At 38.9% G+C, this 25305-nt stretch overlaps 1 protein-coding gene across 3 annotated transcripts in view; it reads right to left on the reverse strand.

The window, feature by feature from the left end:
- LOC124787753 (phosphofurin acidic cluster sorting protein 2) overlaps positions 1-25305 on the reverse strand; it is a 691488-nt gene that overhangs the window by 82997 nt on the left and 583186 nt on the right. For all 3 annotated transcript variants that reach the window (XM_047254663.1, XM_047254747.1, XM_047254832.1), the window contains exons 9-12: positions 13862-13918; positions 13331-13473; positions 13060-13209; positions 1371-1582 (exon numbers count right to left, since the gene is read on the reverse strand). In XM_047254663.1, coding sequence (XP_047110619.1) covers positions 1371-1582; positions 13060-13209; positions 13331-13473; positions 13862-13918 — 562 coding nt within the window. The remainder of the gene's footprint in view (positions 1-1370; positions 1583-13059; positions 13210-13330; positions 13474-13861; positions 13919-25305) is intronic.

Below are 25305 nucleotides of genomic sequence, written 5' to 3' on the forward strand. Positions count from 1 at the left end.
CCTTGCGTTCATGTTGTGTCTTAATGACCTTGCAGATGATATTAACAGTAACCTCAGACTTTTTGCAGATGATGTAGTTTTCTATAATGAAAGCGGCATAAACATTCAGTCTGATCTTGATAAGATTTCAAAGTGGTGCGAAGACTGGCAACTTGCTTTAAATGTTCAGAAATGTAAAACTGTGCACTTCATAAAATGAAAAAATGTAGTACCCTATGACAATAATATCAATGAGTCACCATTGGGATCGGCCAACTCAAACAAATACCTGTGTGTAACACTTTTTAGGGATATGAAATGGAATGATCCCAAAGGCTCAGTCTTGGCAATAGCAGGTGGCAGACTGGATTATTACAGGTGGTAGACTTTGGTTTATTAGTAGAATACTGGAGAAGTGCAATCAGTCTACAAAGGAGATTGCTTATAAATCACTTGTGTGACCAGTTCTAGAATATTGCTCAAGTGGGTGGAACCTGTACCAAATAGGACTAACAGGGGATATTGAACGTATACAGAGAAGGGCAGCAGGAATGGTCACAGGTTTGTTCAATCCATTGGAGAGTGTCACAGACATACTGAACAAACTGAACACGCAAACTCTTGAAGATAGACGTAAACTATCTCGAGAAAGTCTTTTAATAAAGTTTCAAGAACTGGCTTTAAATGATAACCCTAGGAATATACTACAATCTCTATGTATTGCTCACATAGACATCATGAAGATAAGGTTAGAAAAATTACTGCATGCACAGAGGCATTCAAACAATCATTCTCCCATGCTCCATGTGTGAAGGGAATGGGAAGAAACCTAATAACTGGTACAATGGGACATACCTCTGATATGCACCTCATGGTGGTTTCTAGGGTATAGATGCAGATGTAGATAAGTCCATGCCCACCCTTGAAAATGAGTCTTACAGAACCACTCTTGTATGCACCTCCAGTTTCAATCTTGGTGGATCTGAGTTTCTTATCAACTGTGACAAATACATAACCTGTATTTCCCCATTAGCCCATTCTTTTGAAATACATTTAAAACTTTAAAAATTTCACTGAAATTGAATTTGGCTCTTGCCCAGATTTCTGTTCCTAGTATCTGGTGAACTCCACTGCTCTTTAAGAGTGCTTCAAACTCTTGGACATTGTTATGAATGCTTCAGCAGCTGATCACTAGAATTTCTGTGCAGGAAATTTCTTTGGATCTTACATTAATACTTTGAGGTCTCATACAGCCATCATTATCTGGACAGCCTCCGATGCATAATGCCCTCCTGACTCACTTAGGCAGGCCCTGCAGTTCTCAACCCAGTCACACAACTCCAGAAAATAACAATCTAGATTGTATTAAATACAAATATATTGAAACTCACAACTTTTGAATTTTGCTGACGAGGCATGTAACAGTAGCACGAACATCTGCTGGTCCCATCGTGCTAACAACTTTCTGTTGACGCAGTTCCTGAAGACGGGAAGCAAGCAAGGTACCCTGAGGATCACAGCCATTAACAAGAGCCACAGTATCTGGTATTGTATCATCAGGCGGTAAAACACGTGACAACTGCTCTAGTAACAGCTTCCGTGGCTGTAATAAAAAAAAAAAAAAAAATGCAAATGAAGTCCTAACTACACAACTTACTGTAATTACTGACAGTTTCTTGTTATTTTTCATCACTACATAAACATTGTTGAATATTAGTACAAGGTTGGATCAAATATAACACATACTATTTTTTTGTTTTTCATTTTTTCATTTGCTGTTATATTATAATCAAATATAAACTACTGTTCTGTGTAACCTCTTACTTTGGAAATGCACTTAGTTCAGTTTATATGCAACTTTTTGATGCCCTCATTCTAAAAGGAGTGGTAGCCACATCACCAGCAAATTGCACACAAAGCCTTTCACAGTTGCATCATCCTCATATTGTTTGCCTCATAATGACTCTTTGAGTGATCCAAAAAGATGAAAATGGAAGGATGATAGGTTTTTCTATATGGAGGGCGGTCAAATGGTGTCCATTACATTTCTCCCCACTTTGGACAAGTGAGAGCTACTAAATGGAGGAGTGCATGTTGTAAAGGAAAATGATTAGTCTTATTTGTTGGTTGTATCTTTTCTGTGGTAAGAAAATCTAATCTCATTCAAAAGGTCATGTCAGTATCCTGTGCTGATAGTACAATGTATGAGCAAAAAACTCAACACACAAAATGCTATGGCATGGCTTGAGCACAGAGTTATGTAAGCAAGTTTCATCACACACAATGCCATTCAAAAATGCCTTCCTTTAATCGGCAAACATTCTCATCAGTAACTTGCAGAACTTATAACTTCTTTTCTACGGTCAAAAGTTAAGGGACCCAAGCAGAACACACACTCCATGGTGGACTAGTTGTCATGTAAGGATGGCTTGACAGGTCCCATAACTGAGAAGCAATTTCAGGAGACCACAGATATTACCTTCAGTGGCATTATGAATGGCATTTATTTTCTCGAATGCAGTATGTGTCTGTGGATGACACTCATGGGTCTCATTACAAACATGTTTACACTCTTTCCTAAGCTCCTTATTCAAAGAAAACACATGAGGCCTTGAAGTGTTTCCTAATCAAACCATGCTTTCAGCTCCATAACATTTCTGTCACTTCACGACTAAGAAACATGATGATGATGATGATGATGCATTGCACTGTCATAATATGAGCCTGTTGCTCAAGTGAGCAGTACTACTACATGGGTTTGCAGAGGTCAACAGCCTTCCAGCCACACTCCTGATATTCCTCACACTGTGCCTTGCAGAAGGCGCTACCCACTGTCTTCAGAAATTGGCACTCAGAATGCTAAGTCTTGTTTATATTTGATCAACCTTCATACTAAATGCACACTAAACAGAATATTAATACAAGAAAGGATCACAAAAATGTGTAACCTAACTATAACATAGCATACACGAATAATGATTGATTGATCCTGAGTTGGTAAACTTAAAACAGAACTTAAGCATGACAGCAAGGTAAATTTTATAAAGCTTTACTCCACTGGTCTGTATCAACACACCTCAAAAGACATAATAATAATATGGTTGAAGTAGAGATTTCATGTTTTGTTTTTAACTGGCAGAATTAGAGAATCACAAAGTAGAAATAATGCCCTATGGGTGGAGAATTGTGATATTTTCTACCAGAAACATTTCTTTGATAAGTAAACAAAAATTTGAGAAAATATAAAAGTGAAATAACAGAATTTATATTATTTCAGAATTCAGCTACACATCAAGTAATAAAAGGTTTTTGAATCTATGTCCACTGAAATACTTATTTAGCAACCAACAATATAAGGAAAAGTATAGATTGCTACTCACCATAAAGATTACACGTTAAGTTGCAGACAGACAAAATGAAAAAACTGCTATACATTTAGCTTTTAGCGAAAGCCTTCCTCAGGAAAGGGGAAACACACACACACATATTCATTCATTCACACAAGCAAGCACATCTCGCACACACAGGACGGTCATCTTGTGCAACTTAGATTGAAATGAAACTGTCATGTGAATGAAAGCAGCAATCTAGAGGGGAAGGCGGAGGGAAGGGGGAAGGGGAGGGACAGCAGAGTACAGGGGGGGGGGGGGGGGGGGGGGGGGAGAAGAGTGCTGTCTGGTGGAGAGTGCAGCATCTAGATGGAAGCATGACAAGACTGCCACCATGTGCAGTGTTAAGAGGCTGTGAAGCAGAGAGGAGGGGAGCAGGGGGAAGGAAGCATGGATCAGAAAAGGAGAGGAGCAGGGAAGGGGAAAGTTGGGCAGCTGCATTGGCAGAGGGTGGCACACAAAGAGTAAGACGGTACACGAATAGGAAAGAGACGACAGGACAGAAGGGGGTGGAAACTGTTGGCTGGAGCATGTGGAGGTACCATAGGTTGAGGCCAGGATAATTTTGGGAGTGAAGAATGTGTTGCACCATCTCCACTGCATTCATTGCACAGCTTTTTATATTAGTATGACTACCAACAGGATGAATGGCGACTGCCAAACAGTCAGCAAGAGCAATGTAGACCACCCTGTGGCACAACATGCAGCTGAACATAACATGCTTGATTTCAATGGCTGCTTCACATCCCGGGCCATGTGGAACCTCTCCTCCACTACCAGGCTTTTTGAACTGCACAGATGGGCATTAAAATTACAATACATTCTTCACTCCTGACATTATTCCCACCTTGACCTACAGTAACCTACTGTCCCCATACCCTCCAGCCAACAGTTTCTGTTCCCTCTGTCCCATCAGCTCCTCCCTGCCACGTCCCCTCACCCTCACCGTGTGCCACCTCACCTCGGCCAACGCACCCGTACCCCGTCTGTTCCCTTGCCTGCTCCTCTCCATTTACATTCACCCCAACGCTCCACACCCCCTTGTCCCACGGCTTCTCAACACTGCGCCTGGTGGCAGTCTCATCATGCCTGCTTCTAGACCCTGCACGCTCCACCTGACAGTGCTCTCCTCTCCACCCATCAGTACCCTGCTATCCATTCCCCATCCCCACCCCCTCCAGACTGCTGCTTCGTTCCAGTGACGGTTGCATTCTGGTCCGAGCTGCTGGAGATGGCCTGGTCCGAGCTGCTGGAGATGGCAGTCCTGTGCACATGAGGTGCACTTGCTTCTGTGAACGAATGTATACTTATTTCTTTTTCTATGGAAGGCTTTGGTTGAAAGCTAAATGTCTTTTGTTGTTCCTGTCTTCAACTCAACATGTCATCTTCGTGGTGAGTAGCAATTTATATTTTTCCTTATATTGCTGATATTCCACATTTCATTGATTTATTTACCAATCACGGATTTTTCTTTTCAAAGCAATTTTAATCATTCCATCTGTTCTCCTACTCAAAGATAATAAAATACACTATAGAAAGAGAATCACAGTGCAGAGTCTGAGAAGTTTAAATATGATAGTGAAAGTAGAGGGAGAAAAGTAGATAAACTGAACTTATAGCTAAATGAAACAAACGAGATCAAATGGGAGTATGAAAAAAGTCTTAGTCGTGTAATTAGTACCTTGTAGAAGAAATGGGAAAAGAGAAAGAAGTAACGAGAGAATCATCATTAGAACTGAAAATAGACAGCCTTTATAAACAATACTATATATTTATATGCCTGTTAAGAGACTCTGAAAAATACATTCAAAGTGATTTCAAACATGAATGCTGTTTAAATATACCATGGAAATTAGTGGGGATGAGACTGCTATATGAACCAAAAGGGTTGAGGAAAGGGGAACAACAGAATGGAGGAAGCTACAGCTTAAGGGAAAGGAACAAAAGGTGCAGCACTTCCCACTGATTTAACAGTTTGACAGTATGTATCACATTATATTATCCTTGAAAATAATCAGTTTTTTAGAATGTAATGTAAATGGATACATAAAAAATCTACTCAGCAGCAGAACACGCGTGTAAAAGAAGGTTATACTTTTGCAAGCTTTCAGAGCCAGTGGCTCCTTCTTCTGGCAGAAGGGGAAGGAAGTGGGGTGAAGGAAAAGGACTGGAGAGGTTTAGGAAAAGGGGTATGTTTCACAAGTCACCCAGAACTGTGGGTCAGGGGACACTTACCGGATGGAATGAGAAGGAAGGATGTTCGTTGAGGATTGCACCAGACAAGATTTGAAAACCTGACAGATTAAAGGTGGAAGACAGGGTAATATGCAAGACAGAGATTACTACTAAAACATCATACATGAGTTAATGAGAGTGAAAAGCTAAGTGCATTGAACACAACAGAGGTGGGAGGGGGATGGTGAAAAATAGACAGGTAAGAAAATGAAAAATATGGAAAACTGAAATGGAGTGAAGAAAGGGGTAGTTACTATGAACAAATGCTGAGATGGAAGGAATTAACGTACATTAAGGCTACGTGGGAGGTGAGACCCAAGGACATATTGTAGTGCCTCAAACAGTTCTGACCATGATTCCAACTTCGTCCACCACTACTACCTCCAAATCACCCCTTGCAAGTCTTAAAAGAATTCCTCACATCCAGCATTGCTTCACAACCCTCCCTCACGTCCCTACAACATGATGCTAACCTGTCCTCTGCAGAACTCCAGGCTCTGCATTTCCTAAAAGCTGATGACACCTCTACATACAGCATTTGGTATCAAGATCTCATCTCTGTGATTCAAAGCGACCTGCAATCCCTCCTTAAAACCTCACGTTCCTCACAAGGACTAACATCTCAACCCATAGAACCTCTCAACCCACTCAAACCATGCACCACCATCTTTTACCTTCTTCCTAAGAACCACAAACCCAATCATTCTGGCAGTTCTATAGTTGCTTGCTTCAAAGCAGCCACCAAATATATATTTGCATTGGTTGATCAGCACCTGCAACCAACAGTAGAAAGACATATCCCCCCCCCTCCCCATATTAAAGATACCAACCATTTCCTAGATTGTCTGAAATCCATGCCCGTCCCACTCCCACCCCACACCTTGCTTGTCACCATTGATGCCACTTCCCTCAATACCAACATCTTCCATGTACATGGTCTGTCTGCTGCTGAATATTTCCTCAGTCAGTACCCACCTGATTCCAAATCTATTACATCCTTTCTGCTCACCTTAATCAACTTTATACTTAGGAACAACTACTTCAACTTGGAGAGGCAGACAAGAAAACAGGTCAGGGATACAGCCATAGGAACCAGGATAGCTTCTTCCTTTACCAACCATTTCATGGGTCACTTAGAGGTTTTTTTTCTGGGATCTATGTCTTCAGGCCCTGGTTTGGTTTGGACATATTGATGATATATTTGCCATATGTGAGGCTGATCTCTTAAAATTCCTAGGATCTCTAAATACCTTCTCCCAATAAAATTTCACATGGTCATATTCCGAATCCCATGCCACTTTCCTTTATGTTGATCTTGTCTGCACTGAAGGTCAGCTACACACTACTGTCCACATTAAACCTACTAACAAACGACACTAATAACATTTTGACAGTTGCCAGCCTTTCCATGTCAATTGTTCCCTCCCATACAGCCTTAGTGTTCGAGGCAAACTGATTTGTTTGGATGAAGACTCTCCACAGCAATACACTACCATTCTCACTTCAGCCTTCACTGGATGTTATTACCCCACCAGCCTAGTTAAAAAAGCAGATTTTCCAGGCCATCACATCCGATCCTAGTACTGATAATCCCTCCAAAAAACAACTTTGGAGCACATCATTTGTCACTCAGTATAATCCTGATCTGGAATGTATTAATCATCTACTACTTCAACACTGCCATGACTTCATAATATCATGCTGAAATGAGATCCATTCTGTCTAAGATTTTACCCACCACACCCTCCCAATCTCTGCAATACCCTTCTCAGACTTTATACTCCTTCTGCTCCCTTCTCCCTACCCTATGGCTCCTACCCCTGCGACTGTCCACATTGCAAAACTTGCCCTAAGTGCTCTCCTACTACCACCTATACCAACCCTGTAACTGGCAAAACATATGCTATCAGAGGGAGAGCCACCTGTGAAATGACACGTCATATGCCAGCTGTTATGTAAACAATGATTGGCCTTTTACATCATCATGACTATCACCAAATTATCAATTAGGATCAATGAGCATAGGCAGAAGGTGTATGCTGGCAACACAATATCCTGCTGCAGAGCATGCTTGTGACCTCAGTGCCTGTTCGACCACACGGGCCATCTTCATTCTTTCCTCAGACACCAGTTTTTCAGAATTCCGCAGTCGGGAACTAGCGCTATGACATGTCTTTGGTTTTTGCCACCCACCTGGTCTTAAATTATGTAATTTCTGAGTCTCATCATTTCTTCACAGTAGCTACTCCTTTCATCACTCCATTTTAGTTTTCTACATCTTTCATTTTTTGACCTGTCTATTTTTTTCACTGTCCCCCTCCCACCTCTGTTACGGCAATGCACTTAGTTTTTCATTCTTATTAACTCATGCATGATGTTTTAGCAATAACCTCTGTCTTGTATATTACCCTGTCTTCCACCTTTAAGCTCTGAGGTTTTCAAATCTCATCTGCTGCGATCCCCATCAATCACTCTTTCCTTTTCATCCTGTCAGGTAAGTCTCCCATGAATTGGGGTTCTGGGCAACTTTTCTAAACTGTACCCCTTTCCCTACATCTCTCCCATCCTTTTCCTCCACCCTTCTTCCTTCCCCTTCTGTCAGAAGAAGGAGCCACTGGCTCCGGAAGCTTGCCTTAGTATAATCTTGTTTTACGTGTGTGTTCTGCTGCTACTTGGTGAGTGGATTTTTTATCTATCCAGTTACATTACATTATGAAACTTCATGGCAGATTAAAACCGTGTGCCAGACCAAGGTTCAAACTCGGACGGGACCGTTGCCTTTCGTGGGGAAGTGCTCTACCGTTGAGCTACCCAAGCGTAACTCACGACCCGTCCTCACAGCTTCAATTCTGCCAGTACCTTGTCTCCTACCTTCCAGACTTCACAGAAGCTTTCCTGCGAACCTTGCAGAACTAGCACTCCTGGAAAAAAAGGATATTGCGGAGACATGGCTTAGCCACAGCCTGGGAGATGTTTACAGAATGTAATTTTTAATCTGCCAGGAAGCTTCATATCAGTGCGCACTCCACTGCAGAATGAAAAATTCATTCTGGTACATAACATTATATTATCTTTGCTACTATCATATGTACGCAGCTGTACAGAGAAGCTAAAAGCCACAAAGATAATGGATGCTGAAAATTAATGCAATAGGAACAGTTTAAATGATAAAATTAGAATACAAAATGTAGGGCAATAAGGATGTGTTATTCCCTAATGACTTAAGGTCACTAGAGGTAGAGCAGAAGCTAGGGATGGAGGAAAGGTAAAGAAGTCCTTGTGTCCTTTTCAAATGAACCTGGGCACAAAAGATAAGGTTGTAGTACACCCAACCAAATTTATCTCTTGATTTTCAAAGAAACCATGCCAGCAATTTAGGGAAACCGTGGAAAACTTAACCTGGATAGTGAAATATGGATCTGAATTGTCATCCTCCCAAATACGAGTCAACTGCATTGACCACTGTACTGCCTCAATCAATAACACAAAAAGATAGCTTTCTTAGAAGTCCTAAGGTTATAGCTATCAGTCTACTACAAAGAAAGGTAGACCAATGGGAAACAAAGTATATTGGAGCTCATATAAGAAGCTGTAAATGTGCAGTGTTCACAAATAAAAATATACCAAGAGAATGTGAACACTGATGAACAGTGGTTCATACATGATATATTTATAAATTGTAAAATGTATTACATGCAAATAGAAACAAGCAACTCACCGAAAAGTGTTGTTGTTAGTTATTATTTCAAAAGTAATTCCAAAAGCCTTTAAGCCATTTATTTCCTTGGAAACAATATGGCCAAAGGCAATCCCATGTAAAGTTTTAAGGCTGTTGATTTAACTTCATACCCAGCAAACATATTTTCATGTATTGTAAAACAATACCAGTATCCACAAATCTGTCACTTAATGGCATTAAAAATTTGATATTCACATGACAGAGGATGTGGTCTTTACAACAGATGTCGAATCAAAATGCCCTGAAATGGTACTGAATGGTATTGTCCTTCAGTTTATGGATTACCTGCATATTTTGAAGATGGTAAGTGATATGTGCTTAAATATCCCTCCCCCAAAACATATAACTTTCACTGTCTTGCTTTCATTTTATTGAGACACTTGTTGATACTGTTTTGCAATGGATGAGGATATCTATAACTGCGTATGGTTGTAGTTTCATTAATGGACTTGGAGCAGCCATCGCATGATATCAGGTAGTTGAACAACTGAACAATACAATTCTTTAAGGTTTCCTCGCAAATATTAAATATTGAATGTAACTGCAGTGAACAATTACGTCCAAATACCACAGCTATTCTGATTTTTCAGAAATGGATCATGTATGACTACTATATCCATGAATTGGCTGTTTCTCACATTACTGGAAAGATAGTTGAGGCATTTGTCATACCAGTGTTCCAGCTTCACTATCACCTCCGCAAAAAAAGTCTGCTGCCTTTTGGCTCCCTGCAGTGCATCAGTCAGAGTAGAGCTCACAACTTGGTGCTTTTAGTGACATCAGTCAAGGCAGCCACATGTTGTGAGACATTGTGAAGGCCAAAACAAAGATGCTTGCAGTTCACAAAAACATCATCTCAACAACAATTCAAAGGACTGGTGATTTATCACACCATCACTACAGTATGGATTTGGCACCAACTGGCTTCTGTTTTTGTCTGGATGTGTACAAATGGTTGTGTTGGTGACATTACATCAAAAATGAGGAGCTGCAGGCATGTGAAGTTAGATGATAGCCATTTCACAGAGAAGATAAGAGAGGTTGAAAAATATTGAAAAGTAGTCAGTTCATGTATGTAGTAATTTCTAATATTAACACTTGCTTTAATTTCTGAATCTATACAAGATGGAAAGAAAAGAAACAACTCTTGTACAAATTCCACAAATTTCAAGTTGTACTTATTATTTGATTTCATTATTTTTTTACTTAGCGGATTCCTATTCTCAAAGAATGGGAAGTCCAGGGCGGAACAACAACAATATGGAAATGACAGATTGCTATTGAGCATTACGAGGAGGCACTGGGTCATAGACAGGAAGAAATTTGAGCTTTTAGACTAAGTACATGAAATTTATTTGCAGTTGCGGAAAAAAAAAAACATCAACTGTATAAGGGCATGACAACAATGAAAATTTGTGGCAGACCAGGAACTGAACCCATATTTCCCACTTTACGCAAGTGGTTGCCTTAACTGCTTTGGCTTTCTGTGCATTAACTCTTGCCCAGATCTAAACTTCGGTGTCGCCCGTTCTTGCGACACATCCTGTACCCTTACATACATTATGTAATACCCATATATGGGAGGACATTTTTAATTGAAAGTCGTTGCCTGGTATCGGCAGATAAATATGATACTGCAGTGCCTATGTTTATCTGCCGATACCAGGCAGAGACTTTCAAATAAAAATGTTCTCCCGTATGTGGGAATTACACAATGTGTGTACAAGCACAGGTTGTGATGCAGGAATGATGATACGTGGAAGTTTGGGTCTAGCCACGAGTCATGTATGGATAGCCAAAGAAGTTAAGGTGAACTCTCACGTAAAGCTGGAAATCCACATTCGAGTCCTGGTCTGGCACAAATGTTCATTTTCATTATTCCCCTGTACAGCTGATGTTCTCCGTATTCGCAACTCACTCTTCTTAACAACGGAGGCACTGAATTATTATGTTTGAACATAGTTGTTGTCCAAAAGAAAAAAAAAAAAACACAGATAACAGTGGCCATGTATGTGGGAGTTGTACTTGTGTGAATGTCTGTGTTTTCTATGTCTGAAGATAGACTTTGTCCGAAAGTTGAAATTTTTCCAGCATTACTTTTTATTACAACTGTCTGTGACTGATCTAAGTGCTGAGTAGCAACATATCCCGCCATATTGTTGTGTTCCTATTTTGAATTACACGCAGTACAGTAACATTAATGTGACCGCCTGTCAAAATCCTGAATAATCATCTTCTGCAGCAACCAGTGCAAGATGTGGAGGAAGAGATCAATGAGGTTTGGAAAGTACCGAGAGGGATGTAGATCCATGCTGACTCCAGTGCTGTGGTCAGCTGTGCTAGATTTCTTGGATGAGGATTCATGGTGGAAACAGCACGTTCGAGTTGGTCCCACAGATTCTTGATTGCATTTAAATCTGTGGAGTTTGGTACCCATGAGAGTATGGTAAACTCATCCTAGTACTCCCTGAATCATGCATGTGTACTGTGACTTGTGTGACATGTTGCATTGTCCTGCCAGTAGATGCCATCACACCAAGGAAAAACAAACTGCATGTAGGGGTGGGCATGGTGCCCAAGGATAGATGCTTGCTCATGTTGGTCCATTGTGCCTTCCAGAATGATGAGATCACCCAGAAAATCCACAAAAATATTCCCCAAATCATAATGCCCCGCCTCCTGCTTGGACCCTTTGCTTACAGACACAACAATGGTCATCTGTCCAATGGAACATACAACATGATTCATCTGTAAAGGCCCCTCAGTGGACATCCAGCTGTGGTACTGGGATGCAAATTCCATCCTTCATGACTGATGAACAGTAGTCAGCATGGATGCGTCAACTAGGCATCTGCTGTGGAGGCCCATATGCAGCAACGATGGCTGAGGAGACACTGTTGGTAGCCCCCTGGCTCATCAGGGCAAGAGCTTGCTCAACAGTTGCATATCTATTCACCCATACACATCTCTGCAGCCATTGTTCACCCGTGTCACCCTTGGCTCGTGGTTGACAGTTCCCTCAGACCCAGTTTTGTATAGCACCATTTTGCTATGCACTGAATAATTTAACCACTGCAACATGCAAACTATAAATTTAGCTGTTTTGGATATGCTTCCACCCTTGGTGCGAAAGCTAATGACTGTGATCTTTTGGACATCAGACAAATTACTCCGTTTCAGCATTAAAACAAGGACCCAACACACTTTATATATACCCTCCTCCACTGCTAGAACTGCCACTTGCCTTTTGTGAGTGGGTATTGAATGTTGACAGCGATCATAGGCAGTGTTCACTGGCAACATTAATGCGACTGGACTGTGTATATGGCTATTAGTGATGACATGAAAGTTACTCCATAGATAGCAATTGAAGTTGGCAAAACACACACACACACACACACACACACGTGTGCGTGTGCGTGTGCTTGCATGCCCCCCCCCCCCCCCCTCCCCCCACCCGATACACACACACCAAATTATTTTTAAGAAAAACTTACTGCTAGAACATTAGTTTCTTTAGATTTCTCACTGTGATGTACCTTTCTCAACAGATTCCTTGTGGGTTAACAGAAGTACAACAACACTTTTGGTTTACCAACTCATACAATAGTCTGGAAGCCTCTACTGTAGAAATTGCAAAATTGTATGAAATCAATTTTGGTGATACATATAAAATTGGGGAGCAAAATGCTGTACAGTGAAGTATTTTTGATTTACCTCATGAAGAGTACTGTCACCTTGAACAGGACTAGGGGTAGTAGCTGTAGCAGATCGTTGTTCAAGACTAAGAGACTTTTTGTTTTTACCTCCAGACGAATTCCGATCACGAGCAAATAAACGTGTTTTCCTCTCTCTCTCAGCTCCATCCTGTAAGTCAACATTTTATGTTCTGTTGTAAACTCTCAGTTTCTAAATCTTGCAGAATTTGCGCAACGTATTTATTGAATATAAGACTCTAATTTAAAATGGCCTCTACTAATGTTTTCACCTTTTTATTTTCATCTGATCCTTTGGGAGGAGAGGATGCCATCTGTTGTGGATCACTTTGTTCATGATCTGTCCAATTCTCAGGATGTGAATCTGAATCTGCTTTCTTGGAACTTTCATCACTCATGCGATCCTGCCCTTTCTCTGCAAGAAGGAAAATAAATGTCTTGGCCGTAACATGAAGTTATCATATCTATGTCTTTATTTTGGGAATAAAAATCAACAAGACATATATATTAATATTATTTTCACATGTGTAATTTTTATATAAATTTAAAAGAGGGAATAAGTGTTAGTGATTCAACAATGAATTTTTTTTACAAAAAGTTTAAACTATGAAGTTAAAACATTTAGTTGGACAGAGATACAGCAATGTTCATAATAAGACACACGGCCTCAGTGTAAACCATGTGTCCACCTAAAGTGCATTTACAGAGTGCAAGTTAAATGTCTAGTGATTCTGCACAAAATGTGAGTGTGCAAAGTGAGAGAAAGCATGAGACATAACAAACCAATCAATCATTGTTCTGACCTGTGCGGTAAGGTGGTTGTGCGTGGGTCCTGATGCGAGAGTAGCCTTGTTGGCCACCTGTGTATAACAATAATTGCATGTCAGCAACATAAAACAAACAGCAAATCATACAACTTAAAAGAAATTTACTACCAGTATTAGAACTACCTTCTCCCTTAAGACGCTCCTGTCACAATTTCTAAACAAAGCACAAAAATTAATTAAAAAGCTATTTATATTTAAGCATGCCTTCCAACACTATACCTCCAAGAGAAATACTTTCTGTTAAAGCTGAGATAAAAACTGTTACATTATCTACTGCAATCCCTTTTGGAGAACATATTTAACTACAACATCTGGTGATACTTTAAAACAATAACTTAACTTATCAACCAAGATGATGAAAAAAGAAAATAATAGCTGGTAGAGAAAGAGGAGGGGTTAACCCAAATCTCAAAATATTCACTATGGATGTCCCAAGTCCACATTAAGGCCAACATCTATTACAAAAATAAAGACAAGAAAGTAGAAAAGTAAATTATTAAAATAACTGCTGACATTCTGAAACAATATTAACCAGTATTCTCTGCAGCTAATAGTAACAAGTCATTCTGGTAACTTTCTGCCACTGAAGAACACAGAGCCTTAACCCACAAAGCTTACTTCAAAAATAAGAGCCAACAGTATATAAAAAGCAAACTGCAGCTCTGGCTGGACCATATACAATCTGTTTGGGAAGTTTCCACAACAGGTCAACAAAAATGTATACAAAAACTTTCAATTACTCAACTTTCTAACCCCCACCCTGGCTATACATGCTTTGCTTTGCCCAAGAAGTCTGTGACATGCATTAGAGAAGTCTTCTTTTGAGAAATCTTTCAGGTTGCTATCCCTACCTTTCGTATATCATTAATGAGACCCATATTCAATTCCTTTCAAAGGTCTCTTCAATTTTTACAAAATAGTGAGTTTGCTGATGCCAAATGGGTGAACGAAGGGTATAGATGTCACTTGATTTTAGATCAGAAACTAGCCATAATCATCTGGGCATGTGCTGGGACACTGTCATGTAGCAGAAGCCACTTCTTTCTCCATTAAAGATATGGTGACTGCTGAAATTTGTGTGTGTATTCATTCACAGTTCTTTCTGTTTCCAGGCGATAAAACCAGACAAAAGTTTTGTGCACACTTCTCCCCACCTTTGCACAAAAATAGGGGGCCAACAATAATTTTGCTGATGTGAATTTCTCCACTGTCAGTCAGTATATTATATGTAAGTACTGTTGAAAAACATCTTGCATATATTTCTCACACTTTCCTACACTACTAGTGGTGCTACGTTCATGCTTGGGTCGTCATTAAACAATTACTGTCATGAAATTGCTTGTATGGTTCATACATTCTTGTAGAAGACAAAAACAAAACATTTCCGATTTTCATAATACATTGTAAAGCAAAGTTTTCACAACTTTCTCCAGAGAACTGTATGCAAACACTGGGATTCTCATCTACCTGGAAGATGAAATCTGAAACAAATACAGATAAGTAAAACTATTCCTTGGCCAAGTGATGGTAAGTAACAAGTTGCTCTAGCAAGCAAACTTTCCTATGAGTCTGAGTGGTACTGCCATGCCAGTTTTTCCGTTCCTTTCAGTCTTTGTTCCAAGGGCATTTTTCTCTTCAAGTTACTTTTCTTATATGTTAATTTTATTCAATGATGGAGGTGCAGGCTAAAGGAATTGATTTAGATCAAAAGCTTCTGATTAATGTGAGAGAAACTGATCTTAAATAAAAGCTATAAGACTCTCCAACTAATGACCAATTTGAGATTAAGCTGGCACATTTGAAATGTTCGGTTATCAGGTTCTAAATAAAGGGAAAAACAATAGCTTTATAAATGAAACAAGAAAAAATTGAGTATCACTGTCAGACTACATGGAGAGATTGACAAGTAACAGCACCATTTAAAAAGTAAACTGGGTATAAGGAAGGAGGAACGAAAAAGTGAGACACTTTTTAAATGATGTATGTATGCAGACTGAAGTGACAAATGAAAATTTGTACCAAGCTGGGATTCACACATGGTCTCCTGCTCACTAGGGAGATGTGATAACCACTACACCACCCAGGCACAGTTGCTTTGCATAACTGCACTGACTATCCTAGCTCGCCTCCCTTCTCAGTAAAAATTCCCATTCACGTCTCAGCCCACTGGTACTCGCCCTAAACTTGAACAGCACTGCAGAGTCTCTCCAACTGTATTGGTATAGCACCTCAGCATTGGACGAAAAGGGCATCCTACTGAAACCCAGGTACAGGTGCCTTAATCAAATGAAACTATATGGATTCAAAGACCTTTTCAAGTCTCAGACATCAATGATTATATATGCAGACTGAAGCGACTAATGAACATTTGTACTAAGGTCAAGATTCAAACCCAGGTCGCCAGGCTTGGTAAATACGTTCATTCATCGCTTCAGTCTGCACTTATACATCATAGATGTTGCACATTTGGAGAGGTCTCTGGAACCATGTAGTTTCATTTGACAATTTTTAAAGCTTTTATTAAGAAGTAAATTGAATTGAATTCTTAAATACACTGTCATAAGCAGGAGATTCTACAGTCCCAAGAAATATTATCAGGACGTAAATTGCTGAGTGTATCCAACAAATAAACTCTCAGTTGGCTTAAGACACCATATCATTTTTAAGGGAATCTATTTAAAAAAATTGATCCCAAATAGAATCAACAAGAAGAAGAAGAAGAAGAAGAAGGAGAGAGAGAGAAAATGAAAAAGTTTTATTTTCATTTAACTCTGAGGCTTTCACAAACAGTTTCTTCAACAGAAGGAAGAGAAGGTTCGGAAACAGAAAAAAAGACATTTCTTAACAGGATCTGGGTGGCTACTCAAACTTGGGGAAAAAAGCCTGAGAATTCCAGGTGTGAGGAGGAAGGTGGTTGTCAAGAAGCTCATGTTAAATTAATGGTGGCAGGGAGAGGGGGGCCAGCATACCACAATAATGACTTTTCTTTCCTCTCACCTGACCTATATACCAGCCATAAACAGTGGCTTAAATGCAGTTTTTAAACATCGATAGTTTATATAGAATAATATTCATATAATTAACACACTTTGAAACAAAGTATTTTAAAATTTGTAATTTATAAAACTCAATAAAATTAAATTTCAGTGCTAGGTTAAAAACAGAGAATTCCTTGAGATTTTATGAAATTTATGAAATTCCTGAAATTCCCCGAGATTTCCCTGATATTTTCAGGCAAAATTTAATTCCCTGAGAATTCCAGGTTTTCCAGAAGAGTCGCCATTCTGAGGGTGTCTCATTAATGTGGACACTCCTGTGCAGACTGGAAATCTTATTCAAGCAATAATATAGACATTGGGACACATGCTGTCTCTGTTGTACTTCTGGGCCTGTTAGTACAGCAAGGTGTACACAGTGCTTGTGGAGTTGCATACGCCGGAGAGATGTACTGACAGACAACCTTCTTTGTGTTGAGCCATGAAAATATGTCTGGCCAGCTCAGTCAATAAGAACATTTTCTGTGTAGGCTAGTAGTCCAGGTCTAGCAAACATACTTAAAGTATGTTGGATGGTTTTATTTCAAAAACTTACAACTAAAAGGTATACTTTCTTTGTTACAGTCTAATATTAGAAATCATCTGAAAGAATACCTGAAGTGCAAATGATCTCTCAGAGTTTACTGAATATAAGGCATTCATCTTGCATTAACCTGCATATGATTACAAATTTGTGTGTGTGTGTGTGTGTGTGTGTGTGTGTGTGTGTGTGTGTGTGTGTGTGTGGAGAAATGATGATACAAGCCAAACTACATGATAATAATTGAGAAACAAATATGGACTATTCTGTGTTATAAACAATACTGCAATCTGTTACAAACTTAAAGAGTGAAACAGTGTTGATAATGGAATCTACTTGGTGGAATATAAATAATCTTAGAAGTAAAGATAAAAAAATCACCAAATAGTTGAGGTGTTAAGCCATCGACAGACTGAGAAGATTGTTAGTTTTTAGATGAAAACAAAGAAAGTGAGAGGGAGGGAGGGAGGGAGGGAGCATCATTCTCAGTCTTGTTTATATGCCTGCTGAAGACTCAATGTCTCAATTATTCTGTTACTCTTTAAATTGTAATTGTTTCAAATTACAAAGTAGTTTCCTACCACTATTATGTGAACAAAATATTATGTACTAGAACTTCCCACAACAGAGACTGAATTTCAAATAATAAAGCAAAAGAAAAAGGGAAGAGAATTCGAAAATTTACGTACATCAAGTACCACAAAACAGAAAAACTCATTTTTAATTCAATAATAATAAAATTTTTAAGCCAAAGCATCAGCTAATGGCTTAAAGAAGCTCATTGCTTAATAGAATCTGTTGCCTCTGATGGCAGGACTTACAGTAATGTATCAAAACCTGAGAACTTTTGAAATCAAAAATAAATTTCAAATTTTTAATTATGTTCTGTGTATATCATCATCTATTCATTATTGTTTGGCTTACATAATATTTTTCAGTACAAACACTAATTTTTCACTAATGTTTATATCAATGTCTCTTGTGCCATTACGGATCATAGGCATCTATCAAATCTGGCATTTTTCATTACTCCATTTCTCGAGATACCAGCTGTTTTACATTGCAAAGTATCAGCTACATTAATGACACTTTTTATTGCCTGACAAGTACTATGAAACACAGCAGAAAGCACAACATTCTCAAAGATTAATTTTCTTCAATTTTTTTTTTTTTTTTTTTTTTTTTTTTTTTTTTTTTTTTTTTTTTTTTTTTTGCATGAAGCCATATATGGAACAAGCGAACACTAGATACATTTCTGTGCAACCATACAACACATAACTCAGAACATATTAATAATTTTCGTTCAGAAATTAATTTTCCCTATTTCATTTCCTCTGAAAATGGAGGGAAAATGGTGCAGGAGGTGAGAACCTAAAATTTTACTCTTATTGTTTCACAAAATTACTTTAGTTCAAACAAGAACAGTGAAACATTATCAAAAATAAATACCCCACACAATGTAACCCAACCCTGAGAGAACAAAATCACAAGGTCAGTTTCTTTGTCCTTGGGCTCAGCAGCAGCATACATTTTGAAGTGTACAGCTATTTTACCACCTTTCACTGTTTTGAATTCTTTGCAAACAGCTAAAGCTGTTAAAATCAATTCAAAACAGCTGACAGTGACAAAAAGTACATTTTACACACACCACAATACCACCATTTGGGTACTCCCAAGTACCTAATCTGTTTGAGTCAGGATTCCTATACTCTTGAAACATTCATTCATATATGAATTAATACTGTATATCACATTTTATCTTTTGCTGTTGAAAATAGATTCAGTCATTTCAAGACAATGTTATTGTGGTTGCTAAATGACTGAATTTTGTTATCTTTGGTGTAAGGCCAAAATTGGGTGAATATGATGGGCACACCTGGAGCTACCTGCGAAAATCTTCATCATTTTCACACTACTAAACAAAATATGCAGTTAATGGCTGTTATTTTGTAATGTATCACTAATGACACATGTATAATTCTATTTAAAATAACGAAATTTTGCTGTCTGCATGCATAAAAAAATGAACCCTAAAATGTTCCTTAAATAACAATTATATTCATAAAAAATTTAACTAGAAGTGTGGAGATCCTGCAATGGTATGTGCTGTTGTCAGTGAAGATCTAGATCTTACGTTAAAAAAAAACTATGCAGACAACAACCTGTTATGAGAGAAATTGTGCTCTAGTGATGAACACATTCCATGGCAATATAAGACAATACACCAGTAGCAATAAAAACTTGTAGTGCGACAAGCTTCTACCACACTTATTTCACTCATTTACCCTTATAAACACTCTCCCTACCATCTCTCCTTTTTTAAGGTAGCTTTTTTAATAGCTGGTAAGTCTATCAACAGCAACAGAACTGTGCACTCACTACAGTAATGGAGAAGCATGATTATATTCACTCTTCATTATTGTCAGTCTTAAGTTGGAATAAAAACACTCTTCAGTGTAAGGCATGCAGCATTCAGAACTGTACACCACCATGTCCTTGACATAGTGGCACTAATTTCAAAATCAAAAAAACCTGAATTTCTTCTGTGAGGAATGTAAAGCTAACACACAGTGTTACACTACTTACCAGTCACACTGCAGTTCAGTTTTTTCCATGTGACATAAATAATGTATTTTCGGCATGAACACACATTAACAACCCACTTTAGGGAAGGAGGGAAAAATCTGTTTTAAAGTACATAATATATTCATCCTAGAGAAAAATACTTCAGAGCCACCAATGCTTATGACCTGATGTCCTCTTGTCTGCATCTGACGGTCAAATTCTCTGTGCAAAGATGCCTTCCTCCTCCTTTCTTAGATACCGAAATGGTAAAATTAACAACCCACTTTTCTATCTTTGCATATTTCTGTCTTATAGCTTATCTCAATGCATTCTAATAATACATGTGGTTCCTTTTGCATTCATCTCATAATATCTCTACTACTTTCATCTTAAATTTATTAACTATGATTATTTCACTGCAGTTGTTCATATGTCATTCTGCTCACCTCCCACATACCTTCATTTCAAACTTTCGCTTCCCAAATTACTCTTTCTGCATGGTATTCATTCTACCCTATCATAAATCAATTCCTATACCATAACCTCTATTCTACACCACAATTTATGTCTAAATGTTAATACTGCCCCATATACTACTTCTCTTATCTCCTATCAATTTATTACTCACCAGGCTCCTTCTAAATACTGAATACTTTCTACTTTTGTACTAAATGTACACTTATAAAATCAACATCAAATGTAGAAGATTTACATAGAATTAATTACGATAATAAACCCTATCAGGTGTCTGGCAGTTGTTCATGTGAATAAAGAAATATTGAAAAATAATGTTAGTGTAGACAATGGGCAAGTTTAAAATCCCCTTCTCACTATTATTACAAACAGCTGTTTTTAGTAGTTTACTTCACATTCAGGACACACATGTAACCTGAACTAGCCTGACTTTTATGCACAAGCATTTACATTCACAGAGTATGCATCTATTATGCTTATGCAGATGGTATATCGTTTAAGAAAGTTGGAACCAAAAATGTCCATTATGAAATTATTCGACAGAGTAATGGACTGGAAGAATTTCAACAGAACTGACAATATTTTTAATCTTTTTAACTTTGTGGAATGATGTTAATACATCCCATTTTTGTAGCCCATTCCACCTGATACCAAAACAAAGCAGGAATTATACATTATCAGACTTTAACTACAAGACGTAAGGGAAATGAGGAAAAATAAACTGACATGCACAAGTAAACTTTATACTCATCTTGAAGATTGAAATGGAAGACACAACTTCATGTAAACAACAAGCAAGTTTCCATGGCACATACAGCACTTAGTAAAGTGTTACTTTGCTGAAAGGAAAAGCCACATGCTGTAAGATAGTTTGTTGATCTGCATTGTCATGTTAGAGTGCTGTTTTCTCCACACAAATAGCACAATCTCTCTGTCACAAAAATGTTCAGATATCGCAAAATCTCTTCTATACATGGTGATAACAAGCTACTTTAGACTTTTTCCCTTTCCACAAAGAGATGTCACAACTGTTCTACAGTTTTTTCCTGTACGTATAGTAATATAAAATTTGACCAGTTTTTCCTACAGTTAAGTGTCATGTCCCCCCCAAGAACCATGGACCTTGTCGTCGGTGGGGAGGCTTGTGTGCCTCAACGATACAGATAGCCATACCGTAGGTGCAACCACAACGGAGGGGTATCTGTTGAGAGGCCAGATAACCGTGTAGTTCCTGAAGAGGGGCAGCAGCCTTTTCAGTAGTTGCAGGGGCAACAGTCTGTATGATCGACTGATCTGGCCTTGTAAGACTAACCAAAACGGCCTTGCTGTGCTGGTACTGTGAACGGCTGAAAGCAAGGGGAAACTACAGCCGTAATTTTTCCCGAGGGCATGCAGCTTTACTGTATGGTTAAATGATGATGGCATTCTCTTGGATAAAATATTCCGGAGGTAAAATAGTCCCCAATTCAGATCTCCCGGCGGGGACTACTCAAGAGGATGTCGTTATCAGGAGAAAGAAAACTGGCGTTCTACAGATCGGAGGGTGGAATGTCAGATCCCTTAATCGAGCAGGTAGGTTAGAAAATTTAAAAAGGGAAATGGATAGGTTAAAGTTAGATATAGTGGGAATTAGTGAAGTTCGGTGGCAGGAGGAACAAGACTTTTGGTCAGGCGAATACAGGGTTATAAGTACAAAATCAAATAGGGGTAATGCAGGAGTCAGTTTAATAATGAATAAAAAAAGAGGAGTGCGGGTAAGCTACTACAAACAGCATAGTGAACACATTATTGTGGCCAAGATAGACACGAAGCCCATGCCTACTACAGTAGTACAAGTTTATATGCCAACTAGCTCTGCAGATGACGAAGAAATTGAAGAAATGTATGATGAGATAAAAGAAATTATTCAGATAGTGAACGGAGATGAAAATTTAATAGTCATGGGTGACTGGAATTCGAGTGTAGGAAAAGGGAGAGAAGGAAACATAGTAGGTGAATATGGATTGGGTCTAAGAAATGAAAGAGGAAGCCGTCTGGTAGAATTTTGCGCAGAGCATAACTTAATCATAGCTAACACTTGGTTCAAGAATCATAAAAGAAGGTTGCATACATGGAAGAATCCCGGAGATACTAAAAGGTATCAGATAGATTATATAATGGTAAGACAGAGATTTAGGAACCAGGTCTTAAACTGTAGGACATTTCCAGGGGCAGATGTGGACTCTGACCACAATCTATTGGTTATGAACTGTAGATTAAAACTGAAGAAACTGCAAAAACATGGGAATTTAAGGAGATGGGACCTGGATAAACTGACCAAACCAGAGGTTGTACAGAGTTTCAGGGACAGCATAAGGGAACAATGGACAGGAATGGGGGAAAGAAATACAGTAGAAGAAGAATGGGTAGCTTTGAGAGATGAAGTAGTGAAGGCAGCAGAGGATCTAGTAGGTAAAAAGACTAGGGCTAGTAGAAATCCTTGGGTAACAGAAGAAGTATTGAATTTAACTGATGAAAGGACAAAATATAAAAATGCAGTAAATGAAGCAGGCAAAAAGGAATACAAACGTCTCAAAAATGAGATCGACAGGAAGTGCAAAATGGCTAAGCAGGGATGGTTAGAGGACAAATGTAAGGATGTAGAGGCTTATCTCACTAGGGGTAAAATAGGCACTGCCTACAGGAAAATTAGAGAGACCTTTGGAGAAAAGAGAACCACTTGTATGAATATCAAGAGCTCAGATGGAAACCCAGTTCTAAGCAAAGAAGGGAAAGCAGAAAGGTGGAAGGAGTATATAGAGGGTCTATACAAGGGCAATGTACTTGAGGACAATATTATGGAAATGGAAGAGGATGTAGATGAAGATGAAATGGGAGATACGATACTGCGTCAAGAGTTTGACAGAGCACTGAAAGGCCTGAGTCGAAACAAGGCTCCGGGAGTAGAGAACATTCCATTAAAACTACTGACGGCCTTGGGAGAGCCAGTCCTGACAAAACTCTACCATCTGGTGAGCAAGATGTATGACACAGGCGAAATACCCTCAGACTTCAAGGAGAATATAATAATTCCAATCCCAAAGAAAGCAGGTGCTGACAGATGTGAAAATTACCGAACATAATAATTCCAATCCCAAAGAAAGCAGGTGCTGACAGATGTGAAAATTACCGAACATAATAATTCCAATCCCAAAGAAAGTAGGTGCTGACAGATGTGAAAATTACCGAACAATCAGTTTAATAAGTCACAGATGCAAAATACTAACGCGAATTCTTTACAGACGAATGGAAAAACTGGTAGAAGCCGACCTCGAGGAGGATCGGTTTGGATTCCGTAGAAATATTGGAACACGTGAGGCAATACTGACCCTACGACTTATCTTAGAAGCTAGATTAAGGAAAGGCAAACCTACGTTTCTAGCATTTGTAGACTTAGAGAAAGCTTTTGACAATGTTGACTGGAATACTCTCTTTCAAATTCTGAAGGTGGCAGGGGTAAAATACAGGGAGCGAAAGGCTATTTACAATTTGTACAGAAACCAGATGGCAGTTATAAGAGTCAAGGGGCATAAAAGGGAAGCAGTGGTTAGGAAGGGAATGAGACAGGGTTGTAGCCTATCCCCGATGTTATTCAATCTGTATATTGAGCAAGCAGTGAAGGAAACAAAAGAAAAATTCGGAGTAGGTATTAAAATACATGGAGAAGAAATAAAAACTTTGACGTTCGCCGATGACATTGTAATTCTGTCAGAGACAGCAAAGGACTTGCAAGAGCAGTTGAACGGAATGCACAGTGTCATGAAAGGAGGGTATAAGATGAACCTCAAAAAAAGCAAAATGAGGATAATGGAATGTAGTCGAATTAAGTTGGGTGATGCTGAGGGAATTAGATTAGGAAATGAGACACTTAAAATAGTAAAGGAGTTTTGCTATTTGGGGAGCAAAATAACTGATGATGGTCGAAGTAGAGAGGATATAAAATGTAGACTGGCAATGGCAAGGAAAGTGTTTCTGAAGAAGGGAAATTTGTTAACATCGAGTGCTGATTTAAGTGTTAGTGTATGGAGTGTAGCCATGTATGGAAGTGAAATGCGGACGATAAATTATTTGGACAAGAAGACAATAGAAGCTTTCAAAATGTGGTGCTACAGAAGAATACTGAAGATTAGATGGGTAGATCACATAACTAATGAGGAGGTATTGAATAGAATTGGGGAGAAGAGGAGTTCGTGGCACAACTTGACTAGAAGAAGGGACCGGTTGGTAGGACATGTTCTGAGGCATCAGGGGATCGCCAGTTTAGTATTGGAGGGCAGCGTGGAGGGTAAAAATCGTAGAAGGAGACCAAGAGATGAATACACTAAACAGCTTCAGAAGGACGTAGGTTGCAGTAGGTACTGGGAGATGAAGAGGCTTGCACAGGATAGATTAGCATGGAGAGCTGCATCAAACCAGTCTCAGGACTGAAGACCACAACTACAACAAATGTCATGTCCTCCAATGGATGTTAGATCACACTGTAGGGTCTTTAACAGATAGGAATGATTCTATCTGTGACAAATCTGATTACAGTTATTGAGAAAGCTGACAAAAAGTGAGTGCTGCTTGAGCATGTCAACAAGTAGGTTGCTGCTCATTCTCAGTGGTGTGCTAAACACCATGAATTTGATGTTTTAAACTGTTGTAAGGACTACAGATGACTTTAAAACACATACAATCAATGCAGATCTTATGCAAATACTTTGGAAACTTAATAAGATTCAAGCTATTAACTTTTTCTCCACACACTGGAAGAAGACACCATT

Source organism: Schistocerca piceifrons, chromosome 1, assembly GCF_021461385.2.
Source record: "Schistocerca piceifrons isolate TAMUIC-IGC-003096 chromosome 1, iqSchPice1.1, whole genome shotgun sequence".
NCBI classification, from domain to species: domain Eukaryota; kingdom Metazoa; phylum Arthropoda; class Insecta; order Orthoptera; family Acrididae; genus Schistocerca; species Schistocerca piceifrons.